The sequence below is a fragment of the Lissotriton helveticus genome, chromosome 4_1, assembly GCF_964261635.1.
Source record: "Lissotriton helveticus chromosome 4_1, aLisHel1.1, whole genome shotgun sequence".
In the NCBI taxonomy this organism is placed as follows: Eukaryota; Metazoa; Chordata; class Amphibia; order Caudata; family Salamandridae; genus Lissotriton; species Lissotriton helveticus.
Genome location: NC_136063.1, coordinates 1,517,111,909 through 1,517,138,114, shown reverse-complemented (window position 1 = coordinate 1,517,138,114; position 26,206 = coordinate 1,517,111,909). Strand labels below are relative to the sequence as shown.

Genomic DNA, 26,206 nt, shown 5'->3' with positions numbered 1-26,206 from the left:
GCACAGTAGTATAACTTCTTTCCATATGCACATGGGCACCAAGCCTTCATGCAGCCATCGAACTTAGGAGATCGATGAAACATTTGGGGGGGGCGTCCCACTCCAATATATTACTCTCTTTAGAGCAGAATCTTTCGCCAATCTTGACCTTGTTGGACAAAACTTTTGCTAATTCTGATTATGTCCTGGATGTGTTGTTCCCCATTCTAAGGGGGATGCAGCACCTCACCGCCTTTGGTTTACATCCAGAGAATGAATGATGAAAGGGGCACTGAAATGAGATCCCAGGTTACCCAAATTAATGTAGTGGCATTACGTGGGGTGGTAGAAATGGGAGTCCAGGAGGGGAATTATGACAGTCAGGGGGACACTCCCTCTGGGCAACCCAATGATTTATTTAAGGAGAGTGTCAGTGTGCCTTTTTCTTGCTTCCTAAACCATGTCTCTGGGGATCAATGCCAGGCTGCTCAATGGGAACATTAAATTGTATCTGTACTTGAGAATCCTCCTACTGTTTTCTGAGTTTTAAAAAAGGGATCTCCCTTACTCCTGTTTCACAAAATGACCCTCCTAGTGTTAAACTGCTAGTGTCTTTCCTGAGAAGGGATCCTCTCTATCGGGTTGTAGTGAGGCCAAATCCCAGAAGGAGAAAAATAAAAGGATACCGATTATTACAAAGCGAAAGCCTAAAAAAGTGAGGTTTTCAAACGCTTCTGAAGTGTCCAATCCCATTACCTAGCCACAAAAAGTAGAGGTGTTGTTGAAGTCTGGGCCTCTCATAGATCCGGAGTCTGTGCCCCCAGAAATAAATAATCTGCCCCCTCATTCTATTATAGCTGAAGTATCAATTCTAGGGTGCCAAAGGAAGGAGAAGGTGCTCACGGGTACGGGTGTAACCACCCTTAATTGTGGTGGGTGTAGTACGGGAACTGTAACGATGACGTTGAAGATAGGATTATTGAATCAGGGGCTGGGCCAAGGCAGAACAACGTGGCCAACAACAAGGATGTGGCCTAACGGCTAGGGTCGGTTGAGCTCGAAGCTGGGGAACTGGGTTCAACATCCTGCGATTCTGGGCAAATTACAATCTCCCCGTGCCCTAAAAAAATTATGAATGTGTCAATCTGAAATGCAACTGGTGCTCATGTAAAGCTCTCTGATACATTTGGTTCTAGTTCGTGCTACAAAAAACTTCCCCCAAAAAATAAAAATATCTTGAATTTCTTTTCCTGGTTTGATAGGGATATAGGCCCACTGAATAGAAATGGTATTCTGCAGTTTTGATCAGATATCAAGGATTTGTGCCTGGTATCAAGTAGAGATATTGATCGGGTGCTTCTAATTCCTCTAAGCAAACTTTAGAGTTCCAGAGTAACATTTAGCCCTAGGATCATTGTAATACTAATCCAGGGTAATGTTGACCACGTTTGAAAAAAAGGTATTGATGTCTTTCCGTTTTATCAGATTGTGGACACTCAGTTAGATATTCAAGGGTGGGCACTCAGGACTAGAGTTGTTTACAATGACATGGGGGTTGTAACTCCAAAGGATATCATAATCTCTATTGGAAGAGTCACGGGGAGAAGAGTGATCTATATTGCAGGGTATGAGAACCAGATGGTCAGGGAATCTAGACAGGGAAATGAGTTGGTTCCCTGGAGTTGGGTGGCAGGTACACTGAATGCCTCCAAAGAAAACATAAAACTTACAATGCTGCAGCAGTAGCTGATTGGGTAAAATTCTCTCCTGGATGATGGCAGGCTTAGGATTGTCCAATTCCAAGCTAAACTTTTTAATGCAATTTAATTCAATGATAATTTGCTTACAGGAAACTTGGATTTGTTCTGATTTTAAATACAAAAAATATTTTGTTTTCTCTTGTGCAGCAAAACCGACAGTAAATGGTCATGCCGGTGGAGTTTTAGCTATTTTACTTAGTGGCAGTATAAACTGGAACCCAATGGTTTTTGTCCATCCCTCAAATCTTTGTATGAAGCTGGCTCTGGGCACTTCAATAGGAAGACTGCATTCTTCTTTTCTTCTGGCAAATGTTTATATTCCCCCTGCAAGGTCGTCTGACTATCTATTTGAGTCTTTGTTCTCTTTTGTGCATAATATTAGCATCTCAGAAGCATGCACACGGATATTTATGGTTGGAGATTTTAATGCTAAAATCTCAAATTGCTCTTCTGTGACCTTGGAAATCTGAAGTTGGATGAGGTATTGAGTATTCCAGACACAATTTTTGCCAGGTAAGATTAGATCAGGCAGAGATTAAGCTTCCTGGATTGCCTGAGAACCAATGACTTTGTTGCTTTAAATGGCAGATTCCCAGAGGATTCCCGAGACTCTTTTACTTTCCAATCCTCTCGAGGTCAGACATTATTTGATTATATTGTTGTTTCTTACCAAATGCCAGGTGCCTGCACACAGTTTAATATGTTGAGGATGGATCTGAGCAACCATAGTATTGTCTTGGTTTTTATCGATTTAGAATCAAGGTGCTCGAGTCCTGGAATCTTAGAGATGATACAATTGTTTTTAACTAAATAAAAGGGTGTAGCATTTGGCCAAACATTAAAATGATAAGATTGGTAAAACTGTGATTTCTGGCCATATTCAAGAGAAACCTATTGCATGGTTTGAAAAGCAGTTGTCTCTATTTCAATTGTGTGGGAGTAAACACAAGCGACTAATGCGAAACCCTTGGTGGCTACCTCCTCTGAGGTAAAAAAGGTAAATAGGGTGCTAAATTCCCTAGTATTGGAACAAACTAAGCATCCATCACTACTGAGGCAAAGGGAAATCGATCAGTTGAAGCAGGTGATAAAGAGACTGAAAGCATCCAAACACAGAAGGGAGAAGGATCAGAAATGGATTAAGATGGTGATTTGAGTAAATATTGGTCCCTAATAAATGGATATTGTGATAGTAGATTTAAGGCTGAAGCAATTTTAATAACCAATGCAGTGTGGATCCATTATATCTTGCAGCTATATGCTTTTAACTCTAGTGGCAGGTTTCTGTTAAAGTCAACTAATGAGCCTACCACACTGAATGTATATGGCCCTCCTTGCTGTAAGGAGATAGAGAGTTTTATTAAGGGTGCTAGGTACTCTGGGACGATGGGTCTGGATGATCTCCCTATATCTTTCATTGAACAAGATGTTTCTGCATGAGCCCTTTTTCTCCATTTGGTGTTTCAATATTGTTATTTGCATGGGACCTTACCGAACTCTTGGACATTAAGTATATTAGTGCCCTCATATAAAAAAGGGTCCTAAAACTTCTGCTGCCAGGCAGATTGCATTATTGGACATGATTGGTAAACTGTTCTCAAAGAGTATTCTTCTTCACCTTCAGGACTTGCCATTTGGTAATAACCGTGTCCCTGTGGAGCAGGCTGGCTTTCGTATGCATTGTGGCACCCTAGAATATATCACGGCCCTCCAAACTCTGATTGAGAAGTATCCAGAGTGTAAAGGCATGACTTTATTTGCAGCCTTTATAGATTCCTCCATAGCGTTCAACAGGGTTGATCGTGGAGGACATTGCCTGTACAAGGGATCCCTGTGCACTTGCTTAGGCTCTGCACTCTTTTACCTGGACTCAGGTCCAGATGAGAGGGAACCAGGGCTTGTCTAGTAAAGTAGAAACTTGCAATGGGTGAAGCAAGGGTGCTTAATAACGCCCCTCCTCTTTCCTCTATATATGTCTGACTTGCTGAGCAGAGTCGCACAATGTAAGGGGGACATGGATGACGCCATTTTGTTATATTTATCACCAATAGGTTTACAAAGGTGTCTCTCAGAGTTAGGCAACTACGTTGATGAACATTTCCTAAAAATAAACACCACTAAGAGCAAAGTTATGTTTTTTTGGTCCCGGGGGGCAGGGGTAGGAAAGATTTGCATTGGTCTTTAGGGAAAGACAATCTAGAGCTGGTAAAGGTGTGCCCATATTTGGGTAGACTTTTTTCTAGTTACTGTTATAATAGTGATCATATTACCCAGTGCAGAAGTAAGGCAATATCTCTGGCTTCAGCAATTGGCAGGTTATATAAATGCTGTGGACAAAGATATTTTACCCACGCTCTGACGGTATATGAGATGGAAATTCTGCCCTCATTGAGTTATACCTGTGAATTAATGGATGAGCAGTACATGTCCATTTTTAAGAAGGTGGAGGGGCGTATTTGGCACTAAATATGTAATGTGAATTATGCAGCTGCTCCAATGGCATTCCGGCTTGAATTTAGGCTTCTCTCCACGACAGTGTTTGCTATGACTGCAACTTTAAGGTGGGGGGATAGTATATTGAATAGTAATCCGGGGTCATTATGGGCTGCATTTAAACATGACTGGCCTCATTAATGAATAGTGACGCATCGTTGCATCACTTTTCATTGTGCCCTCTTGCGACATGATGGATGCGTCTTACTTTATGACGCATCATGTCGCAAGGAATAACAGATACGTCAGTTTTACTGACATATCTGTTGGCCCAAACTGAGGAATTGCTGGATTTGAGTCTGAAGTGTCACGCAACCCCAGCAATGTAGGGGGGAGGGCTATGGTAGCACTGCGTCACCCTTACACCTGCCATTAGGCAGGAGTAAGGTTTTGATGCATTTGTGTCCTAGAAGTGGCATGCGTCACTTATACGAGGCTTACTTGCGTGGGAATGCCCCCTTGCATACATTATACCTGATGCAGGAATAATGTAGCACAGGGGTTTACAAAGTGATGCATCTGCTTAGATGTGCCATTACGGAAATAGAACACAAAAGGGGGCATGTTTTACGCCACCAATGCCTGCCAAAAAGTGACTCAACGGCAGCGCAACACTGACGCAATGCCTTATAAATAAGGCCCAAAATCTCTTTCTGTCTGAAGGAGAGAAGTGCTGCTTTTTCAAATTATGTGAAAGCACTGGATATGTTTGGAATTGGGCAAAGTAAAGTGGGACCCCTTCCAAAGCCTATTTTAAAAAATATGATTAAGAAATCAATCTACGAGGTTAGACAGCAAAGAGATATTGTATTGTGTTCTCAACACATTAGGAATGATATAATTGTGGAGAGTAGCATTTGTAAACAAATCTCAATCCTATGTTCAATGGAAACTTCCCTATGGTGTGCGTAGAATCATTTTATCATTAAGGCTGAATTTGCTTCCTCGTAGAAATATTACGGGAGGGATTACCTAGGGAAGAGAGGCTTTGTGACCTCAGCGTGAACTATGTTCAAGATTGAAATCATGTGCGATTTTTTTGTCCCTTTCTGCACTACAAGGTCCACTGTTAAGATCATTGTTCCAAAAGAGTAATATTGCCTTGGCAGCAGAAGCCTCAAATGTGTTTTTGCACCACCCTCGGAAATAGCATGTTCAAAACTGTTTACCTTTTTTCAATAATTCTTAAATATCTTATAGATGGGACCATATAAATTGTATTTGTCTTTGTATTTGACGAACATGGTATTTTAGTGTAGTAAGATTTGAACAACTTAATTGATTTATAGTGTTTACTTTGCATTCTAAGCTGATTGCACTGAATTCTATGGCAGTACTGTACTATACTTGCACTATTGCTTACATTAGATTCCCTATGCTTGGATAGGTTTTGTATTTCTCACCTAAACAATTGTGGATTTGCACTTTATTAGTCCAAGAATATTTACAGAAGTGGAGTGTGTTGACACATTGAATGATTTTGTCAATTAGTTTACTCTGTACACTATTATCTTTGAGAACCGTTTATTGTAGATCTTTGTGTATTTTTATGGGGACCTCTTAGGGTTCCAAATCATAAATACATTTTACTTGGCAAAATAATAAATGACGCCAGTACTTGAGCTAAACATGACCAATACGAGGAATAGACTGCTTTTACATATCAATTACATTAGTAAAAACCAAAGGCTAATGGTGCCATTGATAACTTCTACACACGACCCCTGATTCTTGTATCTCTTATTAAGGATCCTTCACAACATCTACAGGTTTGTACTCCACAGCAGACAGCCTTCTTCTTATGTATGCCTATGACACAAATGGCATTAAAGCCAGGGGGATTAGGGTAAGCATATGAACATGGCTAGAAAGCAAATCAAGTGATGTAATGCAGCTTTCCTCTCTTCTTTCTTAGCACGTAAGGTTGGCACACGAATTTGAAGATTTAGTGCGTCAGGATGAACGGTTTGAGATCTCTGCCGACGTGACACTGGGGCTGGTGTGCTTCCGACTAAAGGTAAGAGGGAAGACTAAAAAGTAGAACCTTTCTACTTTCCAGCGATGTGCATCTCACTTTAAATATTATACCGATTGAACAGCTGTCAGTTAAGCAACCTTTCCTGAGGAGAAACAAATGATGGATCACAGAAGTCATTCTCATCAAGGACCTTATGTTATGTTATGTTATGTTAAATGGTTTTGTATAGCGCTCAGCTGCCCCAGCCAAGGGGCGTCCCGGCGCTGTCACTGACAAGGAGGGCAGCTGTCCCCACTGACAGCACAGCGAAACTCAACAAACAATCTTCTGGAGCTTACTTTAAAGGAAAAAGTGGGTCTTAATGGCCTTCCTGTATGTCAGCAAATCCTCTAAACCACGGATCTGGGACGGCAAATCGTTCCATAGTTTAGCGTCAAGATAGCGGAACGAGCGGCCGCCCAAACTGGAGCGCTCCACCCGAGGAACTGCTACCAAGTGCTGGCCCTCAGAGCACAGGGATCGCAGAGTAACATACGGGGTCAGTAGCGTAAAGAGCATCGGTGGAGAAGCGAGATTTAGAATCTTGAAAGAGAGACAGAGAGCTTTAAATTGGATACGCTTTGCCACAGGAAGCCAATGAAGTTTGCTAATAGTATCGGCAATAGGATGGAAATGAGGGAGACCTACCAGAATTCTCGCTGCCGCATTTTGTATGCGCTGCATTCTCCTAACCTCTGCCTGGTTGGCCCCTAGCAGCAAGGAGCTAGCGTAGTCCAGGCGAGAGAGGATAGTCGATTGCACTATTAGCTGGCGGGTAGGAGGGCCCAAAAAATTCAGAATGGGCCTGAGACTCCACAGGAGCCCAAAACACGTAGCTGCCGTTTTTTAGTGTCGGTACAGAGACTGAGGGAGGAGTCTATCCATACCCCGAGATTTTTACCTTCTGTTTTGGGGTCTGGGATTTTTCCTAGTGTATTTGGCCACCATAGTATCAGGCTAGAGGCTACCTTCCTCACTTAGTAAGAAATTAGTGATCCTAATTTTCAGGTTTTAATGTCAACAACACTTATCCTATCATTGTGCCCTTTGGGGGGAATCCTACACATTAATAATCAACATCCTTAAAGCATGAGGTTCTGAAATGCGTTTTTTAAAGTTATTATTATGGAGCTATGGCTCGTTCGCTTTCGTGATTGCAATGTATGGTCCACTATGGTCCTCTGGAGCAAGGTCGGACTGGGGCATAAAACAGGCCAAGGGACCACAGAAAAAGTGGCACATACTTAAAACAATTGTGGCCTCATGTTACAAAAATGGGTCCTCATACTAAAAAAAAGTGGCCCTCATTGGCAAAACATGGCAGCTTAGAACTTTCTGAAATAGCTTGATGTAAATGTTGTCTACTTGTAAAGCGCGCGGCTACCCCAGCAACGGGGCGTCCCGGCGCTGTATACCGCTTTGAAACCCATCCTGGCTTTCCCTGTGAGATGGTCCCTCCTGGGCATCTCCAAGGTGAAGACAGGCATCCCCGGCGCTGAGGGGCCGTAAGTGGAGATTAAGCAAGCTATTGCCCAGAGTTGCAGAGTGGGATCCATGGTTAGAGTAGGCACCGAGGCGAGAATTATCAAGTCCGCTGACCTTGGTCCAAGACCCTGCCGCGTCGGGAATCGAACCCTTGTCCCGGGTCGACCTCTGCTTCCAGGTCTGCCACCTCTAACCAGTGAGCCACACCACTCCACTTCAATGCAGCACAGTGGTCTTTGAGGGTTACAGGGACACATGTTTCTCATTGATGCTGGCATGGTTTGTGAATTTTAAATATTGATCATGATGACACCACCCGTGTCGAGGCCCCACCTCCCCCAAAATTGAAATAGCTGACACAGTGATCACTACCTAGGCTCAGCTGCAGTGCACTGTGGCGGAACCACCTGCTGCTGTCCAGTAACAGAGCAGATTTGGTGCTTCCAAAAACAGGCCCATGGGACAAGCAAAAAAGGAAGTAAGTAAGAAAGGAAGAAGCTAAGAAAAAACACAGCAGTAGAGAGAAGGCAAGAAAGAAAGAATGCAAGAAAGGGCATGAAAGAGGGCATAAAAGAGGGCAGGTAAAAGAGATAGCAGGCAAAAAAGACAAGAAAGGAGGAAAGAAAAGAAGCAAATAAGGGTTAGAAAGAAAGCATGAAGACAATTGAAAGAAAGAACAAAGGAAAGGGAGAAAGAACGAAGAAAAGAGAGAAGGAACAAAGGGAAGAGAGAAGGAAAGAAAGAAAAAGAAATCTGGAACATCAAGTAATAAATAAAAATGAGTTGTAACTGCATCTATCTTGACACATTTGCTGCTCAAAGATGGAGGTCAAATGTCAGGCTATGTCTTCTGAGACATATCAGCTTTTCTAACATGAGGATTGGTGTTTACAAACTCGTTTCACTTTGCAGTCAGAGAAAGAAAAGTAAATGAAATATGTAATAAACTTGCGGAAGCACAGGAAAGGCTGAAGGGAAAATGAAAGGTTGTGCTATGTCATTTTGTGTAGCACAGCAAAATGTAAATACCTGTAAATTCACTGTACACATTCAGCAGTTACGAAAGCAAAAATTAAGCACATCGATTTGGTAGTTGTTAAGTGTGACGGAAATAAAGATTTTAATGGGATCAAAACAATTCAGACACTCTACTTGGTGATGCACTAATAATAAATATTCACTGAAACCCGATTTCCACATATTATTTGTGTGCAAAGTAGTTTTATCTATAACAATGTATGCCTGTGCACATTTAGTGTCAATTTCACGGGAAAATGTACTGTTTGTAAGTGACAGATGGCTATCAGACGATGCTTTAGTTACATGAAAATAAAATCACCCGCCTCATGCCCAGGAATGCGAGGTGGGTTGTGAAAGTTTGTCATTCTAAAAACTGGGACATGGTTCTTAAAAGTCTGGAAAGCACGCAAAGTTGAAGACAACAGTTATGTTTATGTTGGCTTTATACTACATCTGCTCCTACCTCAACTACATGCCCTCGACTGCCCTGCCTGAAATAACACCCCTCCTCCTCCTCTGGTCCCATAGAGAGCTATGGAGCTTACAGTGTTTTGGAAACACCAGAGGTGGTCTAGATTGCAATCCTTGGGACTGTTTTGATTCTGATGGCCGCTCATGTTATGGTAGATGCCTCCTGAGGACTGGAGTCAAAGGTCATTTGCACGATTCACTGCTCTTGCCAATCGCAAACATTGAACTAAGTGCACTGGGCTTTTCAGAAGTGTCCTCAACACACCATCAGTAATATCAAAATGTACCAGTAACATGATTGACATATCTGTAAGGTTATTATACTGCTTTAAGCAGCTGTTTTGGGTAATATGGACCGAAAATATAGCATGAAGACTTTCAAAGAAGCACCCAAAAATGGCGTGCCTTTGATTACTATTAAAATTATGTATTTCAGAATGAAAAAGGAAATACATACTCCCCATACTTTGAGAGAGAGAACAGTTTCTTTAAATGAATAGTATTCATTTAGAGACTATTCTAATCTCTCTACAAACTGTACTGAATGCTTATCTGTTTTCTGGTGTTTTTATAGATATACATATTCAATTGAGTTTAACGTGAAAATGCTTTTGGGTTTGATTTAGAGGGGATGATAGCGGGATAGTTGCCAAAAATGCTGACAGTTCCATCTTCCCACCCTAGTACTTCCACGCCTCATCTAAAGGTCAGCGATGGGGGAAAACTCTTACAGCTCAGCAGTTATTTGAAGGTCCGCCCCATCGAACAAGGGCCTTCTGATGGCATGACCGCCTTCTTTTTTTCCTATTCAAATCCTCCATGAGCACCAGGGCAGTGCCAGGGAGGAAAAATTCTCAATTATCCCAGAACTATGGTATTTTTTCCATTTTTAAAAAGTGCCAACAGACTAGGGTCAGTTTAATGGAAAAAAGAAGAGTAATCCTTTAATACTTTTTGCATCTGTCTTGCAAAAGGTTTTATTACTATAGGAATTGAATTATCCACTTCTCATTTGGCTTTGCCTTGAATGGAATGAGAAGGAAAATGGACAAACAGGAGTACACACTTGAATATATGGTACGCACAAACATGATTGTATTGATTGTTGCATATTATAATTCTACAATGTATGCCTTTAAAAATTATATTAAAAATCTTTAAGCAATGTATTCTATTCATGTAATATCTTTCTTGTAGGGATCCAATGAATTGAACAAAACACTACTTGAAAACATAAATCAAACCAAAAAAATTCATATTGTTCCCTGCAAGCTGAGGGACAAGTTTGTGTTGCGCTTTGTCATCTGTGCCCGCACAACGGAGTCTCATCATGTCCAATTTGCCTGGAAACACATTAAAGAGTTGGCAGTAGAGTTACTGAATGGTGGATATCAGACCCAGATAAGGAATTGAACAAGGTAAGGCTTTTCTCATTTCTTATTAAGTGTGAGGCTTTACACATAGAGAAGGGAAACTTGATAAAGGAAATAGGGGCCAGATTTACAAAGAAGTTACACAATGCAGCACAGTAGAGTTGCTGCTTGAATGGGAGACAGCATAACAGCACCATATCTACAAAAATGTGGCACCGATCTGCCCTCTCCCTATGCTGATGCAATTTTGGCTGCCACGCACCAATGCAGTGCCCGTTGCACCATGTTGCAATGGTGTTTGTGTTATGATCAGCATAGTTTAAGTCAGTTTCCTCTCCAGATGTGTGATGTAAAATGCAGCACATATAAAAAAAGAAACAAACCAGGAGAAAAGAAAATATTTCCCCTCATTACTCCTGACTCAGGGATGTGCAGGATTTCTGCTCAAATCCCTTTCTACAATTCTTTGTACATAGGTACTTGCATCATAATCCATAGGTGGTTGCATGGAAACACCCATGCACCACTCAAGGAACAGCCCCCTTCTTGCATAGTAATACCTTTCATTAGTTTGGGTTACAATCAATGCAAATTGTTAGTTGTGTTGGATTGTAAATATCAGCTCAACACTTTACGTCAGGTCCATGTTAAAAAAGAAACACAAACCTGACGCTAAGTCTTTGTAAATCTGGGCTTAACTTACTAGAGAATTTCATAAATCTATGCCCTAGACTTTCTGGTCAGCAAGAGGGATGTTTGTGCGCATATAAAGTTGTCGGCTCCTTGTTGACCTGGGAGCTAGCTTGGTTCAGGAATTTCAATAGACTATCTTACACATTTGGAGAAGAACTGGACAACTGAGTCTGTGTCATGACTACTGAGCACTAAGAAGTGAAGTAGTATATTTTGAGGAGCATTCACTAGCATCTTAGCTGATACTTTGTTTTTTTCTCAAGTTAAGTTGCATTAAATAGGCCCATAAGTTTCATTTTGGGATTAATCCTTTCCAAACTTTAACTGTTGTAATACCATTGGCCTTCCTCTTCACAGTCTTAACACGCGAGGCGTGTTTTTCCTTTGGAGACAAGCGCCTCTTATTTATTTATTTAAAAAAAAGTTCCTTTATATGCCACACTCCTCCTCTCCCAGGTACAACTTTCTCCTGTCCCACACCACTTCCAGTATTCCCTATCGCCTTTAGAGACTGATGTCACTTTGTCCCCCTTATAGATGAGTGTTGGTTTGCTTTTTTGTATCTTTTATATCTCTCTCTCACTCTCTCTCTCTCACTCTCTCTCTCACTCTCTCTCTCGCTCCCTCGCTCCCTCTCTCTCTCTCTAGTGGCTCTTAAGTAGCATCCACATCCTCTCAATGGAGTACTCCTGTTTCTGCTTGGAGGATGCTAATTCTTTCCTTATACTCAGTCTTGGGAGTGTTGGGGCTCATGGGAATGCTGTGTGTGCTGCCACTTTGTTTTACTCTGCACTTTGTTTATGAATGACATTAGGTTCTTTCACAAATTTTCACTATTCTGTTCATTATCTTTACTTTCTGGGATGTCAATGACTTTCACATTGCAACATGTCCACACTTATTTTGGGTAGAACATATTCTTTGTGAAGCAATATTACATTCCTTACCTTTCCCCTAGATGGTTACCCTCCCCCACCCAGAGGCTGTTTTATAGCTGGCCTGTAGCACTATAGGCTTCACCAGCTGGGTTAGAGTAGACTGTGCTGAAATGGCTATTGCACCTGGAGCCTATGCCTGTAGATTCATAGAATCACATGAGGAGTTTTTCCACTTCCAGGCAGAATGTGTGGCACATTGCCACACAAGGTAGAAATCGCATTTTGTTGTGCCTGACCTTTATATGCTGCGTTTGCGTGTTGCAATACCACACCTCTGGATTGTTGCCATGACAGCTAGGCACCAGAAAAACATGTTTCAGCATTCGCTCTCCTACAAGATAGAGGTTCTAAGATCTATTGGGCAGAAACCATCGTAGAAGCAAAGCAGCACACCAATATGCAACAAACCCCTAAATTGAGATAACCCCAAACTTTATCTCAAAAGTTCAATCTGAGGTTGATCTTGCACAAATAGGCACCCTACCTTTCATCAATTTAGCATTGTAAAAAACGTAAGTAACTGGGAGGGCGGAGCTTGCTCGCTACCAAGTTGGCCCCTTGAGCTGAGCGTTCCTGCAACTGCTTGGAGCTTGGGAGCTGCATCTTTACCCCCAGGGCTCCAGAGATCTGTTGAGGCATATTTGCGGCAGTCCCGACTGTTATAATGTGTCCTGGGCCGAAGTTGGAGCGACTGACCGGGGCGGCCGGCTGGGTCTCTGACGCCGGGCTTGCATAGGTGAGGAGGGCAGAGCACCCATAGAGCAGCTGCGGCCTACAGACGAGTGGTGAACGCGAGGAGGCACGGCCTGTGCGCGAGACGAAGCCCCGGCCTGAGATAATGCAGCGTGACCTGAAGGTGAGGACCTGGCCCCCTGAAGCGATTCTCCAGAACGCGGCAAGGTCCCTACTGACGATCCCGGCCCCCGCATTGGTACAAAAGACAAAAAAGGATTGTAGCACAGAGGGCATATGCTGAGAGGATTTAACCCACAAGACAATAGGTGTGCAAACCGGGGCAGACGCCAGCAGGGAACTCGCTCCCCTTCACACCGTATAGTGAGGGAAGCACGAGCTTGCGACTGCGACCGCTGAGAAGCCGCCATTATTGAAGACATCGCCTGGAGCTGGTAACCAGCAATGATTGCCTAAAAGTGGCAGACTCTACTGTGGCACTGGGGGGTCTCCTGGAAGAGGTCATTGGCAGATCGACAGCAGGGCGATAGAATTAACTGCAAGCCTGGAGAAGCGGCGCACCTTCAGACGGATGGACTAGACGCGTGGAGGCACGCCAGACGGGCACACGAAGCGGGGGAGAGCTGAACTGTGCAACTGGTGAGAGTGAGCCTCTACGTGGGGTATGCTGTGGTTCAGAACTGACTGCAGTAACGGAGAGTCGCTAGGTTAGGGAGTGGCAGCGCGCGGCGATAACGGAAGGCTGGATTGAACCCCCCAGGACACACCAACGTAGAAGCAGAACGTCTAGATGAATAGCAACAGCGTCAGTTACTGGTAGTGTGGACCTGAGGCAACGCAGGGCTTCCAGCCGGAGTGAAAGCTGAGGCCCTAATACGAAGCCACCACTGGCCTGAGGTTGCTCCTGGTAACTCGACTTGAGACGTCATTGATAAAGTATGTATGGCTCTCCCTGCTGCAGAGTTGCCCTCCTGAGTTGGTAGAGTCGGCCGGATACGAGGTCAGCAAGCTGCCACAATGGGAAAAGTGGACAGGGCACAGTCAAAGCTATCATTTGAACAGAAGAGGTCTAAGTCCAGTGACGCGTCCATGGGGGAAGCCTCCAGAACGCATGCCCAGTCTGTGGAGGATCGCGGCCCAGACATCCGGGGTATGCTAGTCGGTATGGAGAAAAGCCTGCAGAGTGGTATCACTAACCTCAGCACGAAAATGGATGCGCTATCCTATAGAATGAATGAATGGCTTTATTTCGATATATAAAATATCATAAAAGCAGAGATACAGAATATTAAAAAAAAATAAAAGCAATCACACTCTGTTTGTACAATAAAAAGACGTAAGAGCAATTAATACAAGCATTAAATAGCCAAGGAAAGCCTATTCAAACGAATTAACCATAACCATTTTAAAAATGTGGACACCCCGCAAGCAACTAAAGTGCATGTATCAGATTTTAAAATGCGGAGCGCCTCTCTGTGCTGCCGGGTGCCTAGTAGCCTACATAGAGGTTTAAGCCATCTCCGCCTCGGCAGTGCATATGCTGGACACTCAAAGAAAATGTGAGCGACCGATTCTACGTGAGTTGGACAGGTCACACAAAAAGAGGAGGACAGGCGGGATGATTGCCAATGGGCGGTGAATTCGCCTATGGGTAATGTCCCCACTCTGAATTTGAAATACAGTGCTCTATCTGTTGGATTAGAAATTATGTCAAGATAGGGTTCATATGCCACCACGTCCTTAATTCTCAAAAATTAATCGGTGGATTTACAATGATTCGGATCGGTGGAGTTTTTACCGTGAACCCAACTCCAATAGAGTTTCTTTAAAGCAGCCTTGGGGGGCGGTCCTGGCTTCCCACTGATCCCCAAGGCCCAAAGCCCCTAACAGCCATTTGACATCCCTCAACCACTTGATCTTAGACCAGCCCTCCAAAGACATGACCTCATCCAAGGCCTCTAGAATGGATCACATGGCTGAGAGGTTGGACAAACTTGCTTAGAGGCTGGACATGTCCAAACAAAGGCTTACGGAGGTAGAGGAAGTGCATAGCACCCTTGACTCTGACCACAAACAACTAGGAAGAGTGCTGCGGGTCCTAAAGGACAAGACTAAAGAGTTAGAAGCTCATTCCTAGCGCTGCAACCTTAGAATAAGGGGACTTCCGGAGACCACACATACTGGCAATATGGAGCAATTCACAGAGAAGTTGCTGAAGACCCTGCTGGGGGAAGACTCGTTCTCGAGTATGTTTGTGGTAGAAAGAGCTCACCATTAATTGGGGCCTCGGCCGCCCCCGGGGGTACCACTCACCCCATAATAGCAAAGCTACTCAACTACAGAGATCGAGATCTCGCGTTGAAGTTGGCCAGGGAGAAGCAGCCATTGGGGTATGAAGGTTCCATGATTGTTGTTTCCTGATTTTATGATACGTGCCCAAAAGGCGTAACGACGGTTTGCCCCTATGAAAAAACAACTCCGCGAACTCAGAGTGGACTACGCCATGCTATACCATGAAAAGCTACGCATCAACAGGCAGGGCCGATCCCACATCTTCACAGACCTGAAGGCCCTGCAGAAGGCACTGAAAGACTTGGTGAGAGAATAACGTTCGAGTCCGGAGCGGCAGCTACAAGACGAGGCAGCAGGATTGACTTGCAGCTGGCGGCAGAGTGCGATATGTATGGTCCTTGCCCAGTGATACAGTTGGACGTGATGTTTGAAAGTAGGGGAGAGAGAGGATTTGGAGCTGGATGGGTATGAGGTGGGGGGGTAGAGTAATGTATATGCTTCATCACATACCCGGGACCCACGCAGGGAAAGAAGCGGGTCACTGAGGGCCACTGAAGATACTGACTGAACTAAGGCTCTGAGCATAAGTGGGGTATATTGGGCCTGGACTAAGATGCATGGCTTGGCAGGTGCGGTCCGGCGGGGTGACGTATCAGGGTGTCCAGGACTTTGGCACTTGGACAGTGGTAAGGGAGCCTGTGGGGTATTACTTTATAACTGGCAGTTGCCCGAGATGTAGTAGACGGTACCTAGACAGCAGCTACATGGTGGCTGGATAGTTCGCCTTGCTGGATGAGCAACCTCTGCACATACGTGAATCACACCTGGGACTGTTGCTTGTACTCGGTGTATAGGAAGGGAGGGAGGAGAAGGGGGAGGGAGAGGGGAAATGTTTGTAGCCATGTTGGGGGAGGTCAGGTGTTGAAGGGGGGTGAGTGGGAGTTCAGAAGCACACGGATATCCTTTCAGAGAGATGTTTTAATTATGCACATGCATGAAGTAAGTGAATGTTGTCATCAGTACAGATCAAATTGCGAGATGAGACCGAACACTTGGGATGGGGCACCTGGTAACAACTGTACTAACCTGCCAGTCAAAGCGCTCCGGGTGCTCACGAGGAACGTCAGGGGCTTACATGACCACAGAAAACTCAGTAAGGCTTTATACTATCTACACAATCATGCTATAGACGTCGCCTTGCTACAAGATACGCACCTACCAAACGATAGCCCCCTCCTATGTAGTAAAGGTCTACGGGATAAAATACATGCTTCAGGTTTCACTACACATGCCAGGGTGGTAATCATGTGGTTGAACCCTAAATCCTCGTACACTTTGACACCACTAGACACGGACAGAGACAGTAGATATCCAATATCTTGATGTCAGGGGAGAGGGATGGACTTGATCCTTGTGAACATTTATGGTCCAAACCACGACTGCCCTGACTTCTTCGAGGCTCTGGTGACTGTAGCTACGAAGTACACTGACAGTAGGTTTCTCTGGGCGGGACCTAAATCTGGTTCGGAACCCCGACGTGGATAGGTCGGGGGCCCGGAGAGATGCCCCACAGTGGCCGCTGAGGCGCTGGAATGTGCAATGCTCCGCTTAGATATGCGCGATATGTGGAGCTTGAGGTTTCCACATACAGGGGGGTACACGCATTACAATGCTTATTATAATAGACTATTGGCTGGCATTCACTTCCCTCTACGAAGAGGTGCGGGAATGCAGGGTACTTCCCCGTTCATTGTCGGACCATTCCCCCCTGTTGATAGCGATCACTACCCCCAAGAAAGGTATACCACCGTTCACATGGCGATTTCCCCACATTCGCTGTTAGACTAAGCCTTCAAGGCTGAACTTGCAGAAGCTATTGAGACGTTCTTTGCAACTATTGGGGGGTCTGTGGACAGTTTCCAAGTGATCTGGGAGGCCTTTAAAGCTTACATTCGGGGCATAGCTATGGCAAATCACTCAGGGGTTCTCTGAGACATTCGCAAGCACCTGGCTGACCTAGAGAAATTACTGGGAGAGCTGGAGCGGCATCAGCTGTTAAGCACGGACAGTGTGGTGACCTTGGAAATTAAGACACTTTTGGTGGAATACCACGCCAAACTTGAACATCTAGGCAAATATGCCCCGGCGCGAGAGTATGGGGAGAGACCAGGAGCGGTCCTGTCACAGTTACTCCGGAGGCGCCACAGTAAAGTGCTAGTTTTAGAACTCAAATTGGCGGTAGGTGAGGTGCTGACAGAGGAGACAGATATAGCAGAGCGCTTTAGAAACTACTATGCAGAATTGTATTCTGCACGTTCTTTTGGGTCAGAAGAAGAAATTACAGATTATCTCCTATATTCAATTGCCATTCCTTACGAATACTCATCGGGAATTCCTCATGAGACCAGTGGAAAGGGACGAGATAGTCCTGGCCCTGACCGGAATGGGAGCTGGCAGTGCACCTGGGACGGACGGCCTCACAGTGTCCTTCTACAGAGCATTCATTGATTCTCCTATCGCACATGTCTACCCTCTTTGACGACATGTGTCAAACTGGCAAAATGCCGCCCACGATGAGGGAGGCAGTGATTATGGCTATACCCAAACACAGGACGCCGCCAGACGAGTGTGGGTCCTATCCTCTGCTCTCCTTGCTAAATGTAGATACGAAAATCTTAGCGAAAATCCTTGCTAATTGGATAGCTCCCGTCGCACAGATTCTAGTAGCCCCTGAGCAGGCTGGGTTTATCCCGGATAGAAACCTCACTTACAATCTACGTACTGTCTTTGGGGCTCTACAGCACACCAGACAAGACACTAAGGCAGTCGCAGTCTTTTTGGATATGGAGAAGGCCTTCGACTCAGTAAAGTGGCCCTTCTTGCGTCAGGTCTTAACTAGGATGGGTTTGGGAGTGGTATTTCTGCAGCTCTGTATAATCAACCCTCAGCCAGAATTCGAATTGGCAATTTGGTGACGAAACCTTTTAACATCACTCGTGGGATGAGGCAGGGATGTCCACTCTCCCCGCTACTCTATGCTCTAGTGGCGGAGTCACTGGCCTATCCACTCAGAGAATACCACAGCCACAGAAGCATTACATTGTCGAAACTCGAATTGATAGTGTCAATGTACGCTGATGACACTTTATTATATATACGCGACCTCGAAAATAATCTCTCCTCCAACTTATATGAGGTGGTGCGCTTCGGCGCTCTTTCTGGGCTAAGAGTCAATTGTCCAAAGTCAGTATGGTCCCGCTCACGCCTGCTACTAAACAGCACGAACCAGAGTTCCCATTGCAGTGGTGTACAGACTCTATCAGATACTTGGGAATTCAGGTCCACCCTGATTCGGAAGTCGTCTTCGGGGACAACTATGGCGTTGCTGTCAGTAGGTTTGAAGGAGACGTGGATTAAGATGCCACTGTCCCTGATGGGCAGAGTCTCCATAATGTAGGTGGTGGTGCTACCACGGTTTTTGTTTTTATTCATAAATATCCCCATGGTAATACCCGCATCCTTTTTTAGCCGGGTCACGACGTCATTGATAAAATTAGCCTGGGCGGGCAAGCACGCTAGGATAAGATGGCAGACACTCACCTTGCCGTATCACATGGAGGGCCTGGGAGCACCAGTCTTAAACTTATATTTTAGAGCTGCGCAGTGCGCACATGCATACTATTGGATACACGGGCCTCCGGAAGCTCCCCACCTACGCCTTGAGGCAATAGTAGCGGAACCATTACCACTCCCGGCCTTACTGATGTAAGACCCAGAACGCAGTACAGAGATTCTTGACTCTATCAATGCTACGCGGCATGCCTGGCATTTTTTATTGCAGATGCAGGCGGGAGCCCTGTTATATCCTCCAGACATGCCACTCGGGTGGGCCCGCTGGTTGCACCCCTGCAGAGAACGAGGGGTAATATGGTCCTTAAAATCACTACACCTGCAGACAGCTGGTGATCATTTCCACAACGGCGTGGTAAAACGATGGGAAGACTTGGGGCAGCGGGAAGACCCCACAGCCTGCTGCAGCGCTTCCAATTCCACAGTACTCGGCATGGGCTGCGTAGTATATTGGGCGATGACCGCTCAGAGCCACAGGAGATTGTGGAACTCAGATATGTCATCAAAGCACAATATTCAACGTATATAAGACGGCCATGACACACAGGGCAAATCAATGCTCCAAGGCCCGGCTACAGTGGATAGATGATGCCATGTGGGCACCCTGAATCTCACTAAATGGTAGGCACTGACTAATCCACTTCAAGTACCTCAATGGGGTGTATTATATGCCAGAGAGATTACACAGATATGGGCAGAGGGAAACGTCAGCCTGTGATAGATGTGTGGAGCCCACGGCTGATTGTATGCATCTGGCCCGGTCTTGCCCAAGAATATACACATTTTGGGAAACAATTTTCAATGAGATAGCGAAAATAATAGATGCAGAACTATTCCTGGACCCAGCCCTGGTTCTACTGGGCTAATCCAAAAAAGTTGGTAGATATGGGCCTACTATTGGCGAAAAGGCCTGTAGCGATACATTGGATGCGTGGCCCTACCCCAAATATGGCACAATGGTCCCACGATTTGCTTTACTGTTGTATGCAGGCTGAGAATTTCAGTGAACTATTACCTCCCATGAGCCACCCTAAAAACTTCTGGGGACTCTACACGACATAAGTATTAACCAGGGGACAGGATCATCCGGAAGCTGAGGAAGATACACTGCCACAAGTCCACACACCGCTTGCGGTTTGAACTCACTGGGGACTAGGCTAGGGGGGCATAACGAGTGCAGAACCAGGGCACTTTTCTCCCCATGGTGTGTCATGGTATCTTCTGAAAGGTCTGCTCAATCATGAGGTGTTTTTATATTCTCTCTGATCTGTGATACGTCAATAGTGTCCTCTGCTCTAGGCTAAAAAGCATGCCTTACTCCTAAGAAAATCTAAGACTCTTTTGATAGATCTAGTAATAGTGATATTATCTTGGATTTTTGAGTGCAGTGAAAATGAAGTATTCCAAATGAGAAAGAGAGCAAGCGAGAAAAAAAGAGAGAGAGAGAGAAAGAGAGGCAAAGAGAGAGAGAAAGAAAGGGAGAGAGAAACAAATAAAGAGAGAGAAAAAAAGAAAGAAAGAAAGAAAGAAAGAAAGAAAGAAAATAAGAAAGCACAGTGACAGTCGCCGCTGTGCAGTTATGGTTCAGACATACTTTCCTTTGAAAACTCATTTATTGATTTGCCTATAACTTTTGCATATAACTTTGCCTTGCCGTAGATGGTTCTACACCAAATATGGCACTTGCTTAGCATAGTCAGCTAAGGTCTGGCTCGCCAAATTTAGTGCTTGGGAAAAAAGTTAAGCAGGGCTGGGTTAAAAAAAGATGGGTTTTCCAATTTGTGCTCCACTGTCAAATTTAGTTTGCAACTGCAGCAGAAATGCGTAGGATGTTGAAGCACGCCGAGGAGACGTTGTTGACTTGCCTGGTCATGGAGAGGGAGGAGTCCAGGATGAAGCCCAGGTTGCGTGCGTGGTCCGTCGGTTTGGGTGCGGTGCCCAGGGCGGGGGGCCACCAGGAGTCGTCCCAGGCGGAGGGCGAGGAGCCCAGGATGAGGACTTCCGTCTTGTCTGAGTTCAGTTTCAGGCGGCTGGTCGTCATCCATTCGGCTACATCTTTCATCCCTTCGTGAAGGTTGGCTCTGGAAGCGGCGGGGTCATTGGTCAGTGAGAGGATCAGCTGGGTGTCATCGGCGTAGGAGATGATGTTCAGGTTGTGTTGGCGTGCGATGGCCGCGAGGGGGCTCATGTAGACGTTGAAACATAGAAATTAATTGGAAATTAATTGGAAAAAACGGTTATGCTTCAGCGAACACAAACCTGTAAATCCCCTCAAATTCAGTAGTTATGGCATGCAATGTACACAACATCCACCATAACTGACGCTGCCACTTCACATGAAGTCCTGACTCAACCAATCTTCTATGGTCACTTTATGATGCTACTCTTCCATAGGTCAGTTGTCAAAAATATAATACTTTCAGACTGGTAGGGAGAAATAGAATACGAATAAGCACACTCAGTTTCCACCATTTCCTAATCACGCTATATACCAGGACTCGGAAAAAGCACCGTAATGATAGACTAACAGGCGCTATCCCTATGCAGAAAAATCACAAGTGAGCAAACAGACAACCTATCCGTAACCCAGGCATATGCACATACTACCAGGACGGAAGACGTTCCACCCTGTCTGTAGATATATTCTCCCATAAAAAAACTAATCATGGGTAGTTTGGGAAACCACTATTGATTTAACTGACAAGCATCTACTCCTCTACCATGCTAAGTTGACAATAAACTGCCAAAGCAGTTGCAGTACATACCAACAACATTGAAGGATCCATGGATCTTGGAATTTACACCATGTGGTGTCTCTATGCGAAAAGACCAACTGAGCAGGTCTAGTACAAGTTGCCCGCATGAACAATGGTTGCTTCAACTGAACGGGCTATCAAACACTTATATTTACAAGAAAGTCGCGAAGCGTATTATTAAGCCAAGAAGGCTAACAACACGCTCCGTCACTTTAGAAATGCAGGGCTGCACCTCATTTACTAGAATATGGTGCAGCCCTGAGTTTCCCCCTGCGTTGGAACTAATATTAGCTGCTTAACACCAATGCAGGCACCCTTGCACCATAGTGCACCATAGTGCAAGGGTGCCTCTGTTGAGGGGAAGATTGTTTATGTGCAGGAAGGTGTCCCTTCTTGCACATAAACAATCTATAAATGCCGTTTTGTAACTTCTAGGTGAGATGCTTAATGCAGCACTAAAAGTGATGTTGTGGTGGCAATAGTGGCTTGTAAACAGTCCCTCCAGGTCAGCAAGGTAACCAAAGGGCTGGGCTACAGATATCAATCCCTTTGACATATACACAAGTTCTTTTACCGATATCTTAAATGTGTAGTAATATGTGTTGTCTAAAATCACAAACCTCAAAAATATACAAAATGTTGATTCACTCGTGCTTGATTTATTTTCTTTAATACAGATGGAGAATTCATGGTGAAGAGGAAGCAAAACCACCACCTTCTGTTCTTTAATGCAGACGGAGAATTCAAGATGGAGAGGATGCAAGATCACCTCCTTGTATTTTGTATATGTAATGTCCTTGTCTTGAAATCTCACCAGATAAAGTTTTAAACTTTCAATCTCCTTTATTAATCAGGTTTCAAACATGGAGGCATTTTTTATTTTCTAATTTGATAGGGAAGAATATGGATGGAATTGGGATGCAGGTCGACTGGTAGAAATATAAATAAAATGCAAGTCATGTTTTTGAGTTGCAGGACCCCGAAACACAATGGACTCGATCCTTAAAGATTCTGCTATGTGACTTTCTCTTTTAGCACTTTCACCTCACTACAGAAATGTAGGACTAAGCCAAGAACATCACAAGAGTAAGTCACTCCAAAATCTTTTTGAATAGACCCAAAGGTGTGCTTTGCGTTTGTGTTACTTACGCTATCAGTACTTCGGGCTTACTCCTGAATTTCAAGCGTAAATCACAGACAAATCTTTGTGAATCATGCACTTTATGTCGACAAGTCTTATATGCACAGTCCTGCACCACAACGTTCTTCACATATGAAAAGACTGCCCACTCTCTGCTCCGATTGGCAATTTCTCAGAGTTTAGTCGAGGTCTGTCCCTCTCAGCAGGCATATTCAGTGTTGAGGTTTTGCGTGTTTCCCCTTAGGTGCCCTGTGGAAGTCAGGATGGGGCCGCCTTCTTCTCTTCCGGCTGCAATTAATTCTACCTGGCTGTAATCCAATTGTGTTTTCAAGATTAGACTAATCCTTATGAATGTGGCCTGCTTAATCCGTCTATCCATATGTCTGAAGAGATTTAACATGAGGTATTGTTCCAGAAAGTACGCTGTGCACCAAAAACGACCCCGCTTGCCTCTGAATGTTCTTGTCAATATAGAAAAGTATTTTTCCATCATGACTGTAAAACTGTGAGTGAGTGTAATCCAACGTAACAACTTGGTCTGGATAATAGCGTCACTACAATTGTAGGTGTGTGTGTGCCTTTAAAAACGTTTTATCAGTTAGGTTCACGTGCAGAAGACAAGTGATGTATTGTAGCTTTGTAGCAGCTAAAACACAATGCAGTGTATGTTTCATACACTGTTTCTGCAGTTTCAAATTAGATGTGAGCAGATTTAGATAAAGAGTCTGCAACGCGCCCTTATTTGCGCCCGGCTGGTATGCAAGTCCAGTTTTGTTGATTGGGAACGTGTCGTCATGCTCATGGCATATATTTGTCATATTTATATCAAAGGGGTGATGCCCAAGGAGATCAATTAAACCGAATGCCCTTGGTATACTTCCACAAAAAAGTCCAGGCTGCTGAGCACTTCTAATGGACAACATGGAACTGCGTCACGGATTTCGACCCCTGTGCTGCTGAGGACCTTCTTTGCACCCTTTGCTCAGGCAAGAGCTGATTTACCCACCCTACAGCTGCCGTGATGGCACTGCTGTGTGATGTAAAGGGGGACAGTGCAAACTACAGATGTGAAAGAGACAGCAACTGCTTCGTTTTCGGACTAGGCAGTAAAGAGCCAATCGCATCGTAGTTTTCATGCGCAGGGTGCACACAGGTATGAAAAAATCTAAGTGTGCACCACGCCTATGAGAGTCATTGCAGAGGTGCATGGCAAACGAGCAACTCCCTATTAATATGGGTTCTCAATGCAGGATTTGGAAGTAATACCATTTGTTGAGGCATTTCTGAGTTCATCCATATGGTTTCAACTTATTTTATATGCCATGTTCTGTATAAAATGCACTGTTACAAAAGGTGGTGTGAACAACTGGAAACCTAGCCTTGTAGCGTTTGGGTAAAATTAGATAAACAATATTTGAAAAAACAAGTTGTATACTAAACATGGTCCTGGGTGGAAAAAGGCCTCCCATCAAAAAAATGCAGAATCAAGTACACAACTGTAAGCCAAGTGCTTTTTGGGCAAGTTGACTGCTTGCTATTTTGGCTAAAGAAGTGTCTAGAACATGAATTATCAACCCCATATGATTTCTAGGGTTTCCTGTTCCACCTGGAAAAGTGTGGGAATAGATGCAAAAACAACGATATCCCATGTTTCTCCCCAGAAGACACACAATCAGCTTCCTACCTATTCCTCGAGTTACTGATACACTTGATGTAAATAACTCAGGGGAGGAAATACCAGGCCAAAATCCACGCAACATGTAATACCGCCCTTAACAGTGAGGCTAGACTAATGTTATACTACTCACTGTATATTGTAAGACGCATTTACCTATTTTATTTTTATTTCATTTAGGTTTTCTATGTTTTCACTGCTATTGCGTCCTCTATTCAAAAGTATGTTGGGGTTTACCAAAGTTATCCTCCTATACCTGGGTAAAGAACTACAAAAAGTAGAAAAAAAGGAATTGGAAAGGAGGAAGAAATATCTATATCCACTAAATCATAGGGGAACTTCATATTACCCAATTAACAGTACATCGTCATATCTTTAATTCATGTGGACCTTTATTCAAAACAAACCACATACCACAGACTCATTTTTGAAAAAAATAATCATTATTTTTGGTTCTCTTTCAAAACACACAAACATATATATACAAACAACATATACATCACAAATCAACATAAACCAAATTCATTTGTCCCTTCTACCCACTTGATTGGAAACTAATCAGTGTTTACAGACCGAGTCAAGGCAATACACCGTGAGGTAGTCTTCTATGCACACAAGGTTAACACACCTCATTTGAAATGTGCTTTCAATCATAAGAATTTTTTGTCAATTCCAGTTGGACTCCTCTTGTCATAAACTGTCGACGCGGATTCGTTTCGGCCTTCATTTGCATCTTGGTCTCCGCAGGACAAGGGTAAGGGAACAAACGTGCAGCAAGCAAAGATAACGGACTGTAAGCTTCTGGACAACTCAATCCGACCTGTGGCAAATTCCAATGGACCAGCCACTAGTTACATCACCTTAAAATCGGGGTAACAGGCATTCTGTTGTTAATTCACTAATCATGTACAAAAATAAACAGGAATTTTCTCAGTATACTAATTGCTTCAAGTCAAAATGCCACACGCGCACGTTAAATCCTTTAAAATAATGCACATAAGTAGTGACAAGCGTTCCTCACTATATTCGCTTCAACAAAGATCTAAGGTCCAGTTTCCAATCAATCCGCCGGCAGAGACCCTTTTTCTTCCTACTATTGCTTGCTCATCAAGGTCAAAATATAGCACGTCTGTTGTATACCTATCCAGGGCTTAATTCCCAAAGATTTTAACGTCTTAACCGCAGCGGTTATTCCGCCGCGGTACGGGCGTTCTAAAGGGTGGGCGGGGCTCCGTCGGCCCTTGGCAGACGGCAGCACTAGGGAGGTAGTGCTCGGACCTTGCAAGGGGTTAATGTGACTTACTCTTGAGGTGCTCATGTCTTACATCTTAATTCAAGAAGTGAACAAGGAGTATTATAACAGTAAATTGCACCTGCTCCCAGCGAAATCTTTAGGAATCAGGGCCTGAGAGTTCACAAATATGGATTCATTATTAGGGGTGGGCTGAAAACTCCGCTCCACTGACAGAGTTTGCAAAGTTTTGCCCTCTCCGCGCTTGCCTAGAGCACGGATTTCCAGATAACCTCTGCCAACCTCAGCATGGTGAGGTTTTTGAACAAGCAAATCACCAACATTAAGTTGGCGAGCAAGAAAATTGAGCGCAAGGACAAGTCTCGGCACGAGGCAGGTCACTACCATTCACATTGAGAAAACTACCGCTCAAATTGAAAATCTACTCAAGCTGCAGAAAGAAGCAGCACTCTCTGGCACGCTGCATAGTGCAAGTCGCAATGATTTTACAATGTGGAACAAGTTCCTGGTGCTAAAAATCAGCTTCAGCAGCACGACA

At 44.2% G+C, this 26,206-nt stretch overlaps 1 protein-coding gene across 5 annotated transcripts in view; it reads left to right on the top strand.

Moving 5' to 3' along the window:
• The window catches only part of LOC144829208 (aromatic-L-amino-acid decarboxylase-like), an 833,710-nt gene extending 811,273 nt beyond the window's left edge, over nt 1-22,437 (top strand). For all 5 annotated transcript variants that reach the window (XM_078688114.1, XM_078688115.1, XM_078688113.1 and 2 more), the window contains 3 exons: nt 6,148-6,249; nt 10,423-10,643; nt 22,278-22,437. In XM_078688114.1, the coding sequence (XP_078544240.1) occupies nt 6,148-6,249; nt 10,423-10,638 (318 nt within the window). In that variant the 3' untranslated portion in view covers nt 10,639-10,643; nt 22,278-22,437. The remainder of the gene's footprint in view (nt 1-6,147; nt 6,250-10,422; nt 10,644-22,277) is intronic.
• Nucleotides 22,438-26,206: the final 3,769 nt, after the last annotated feature.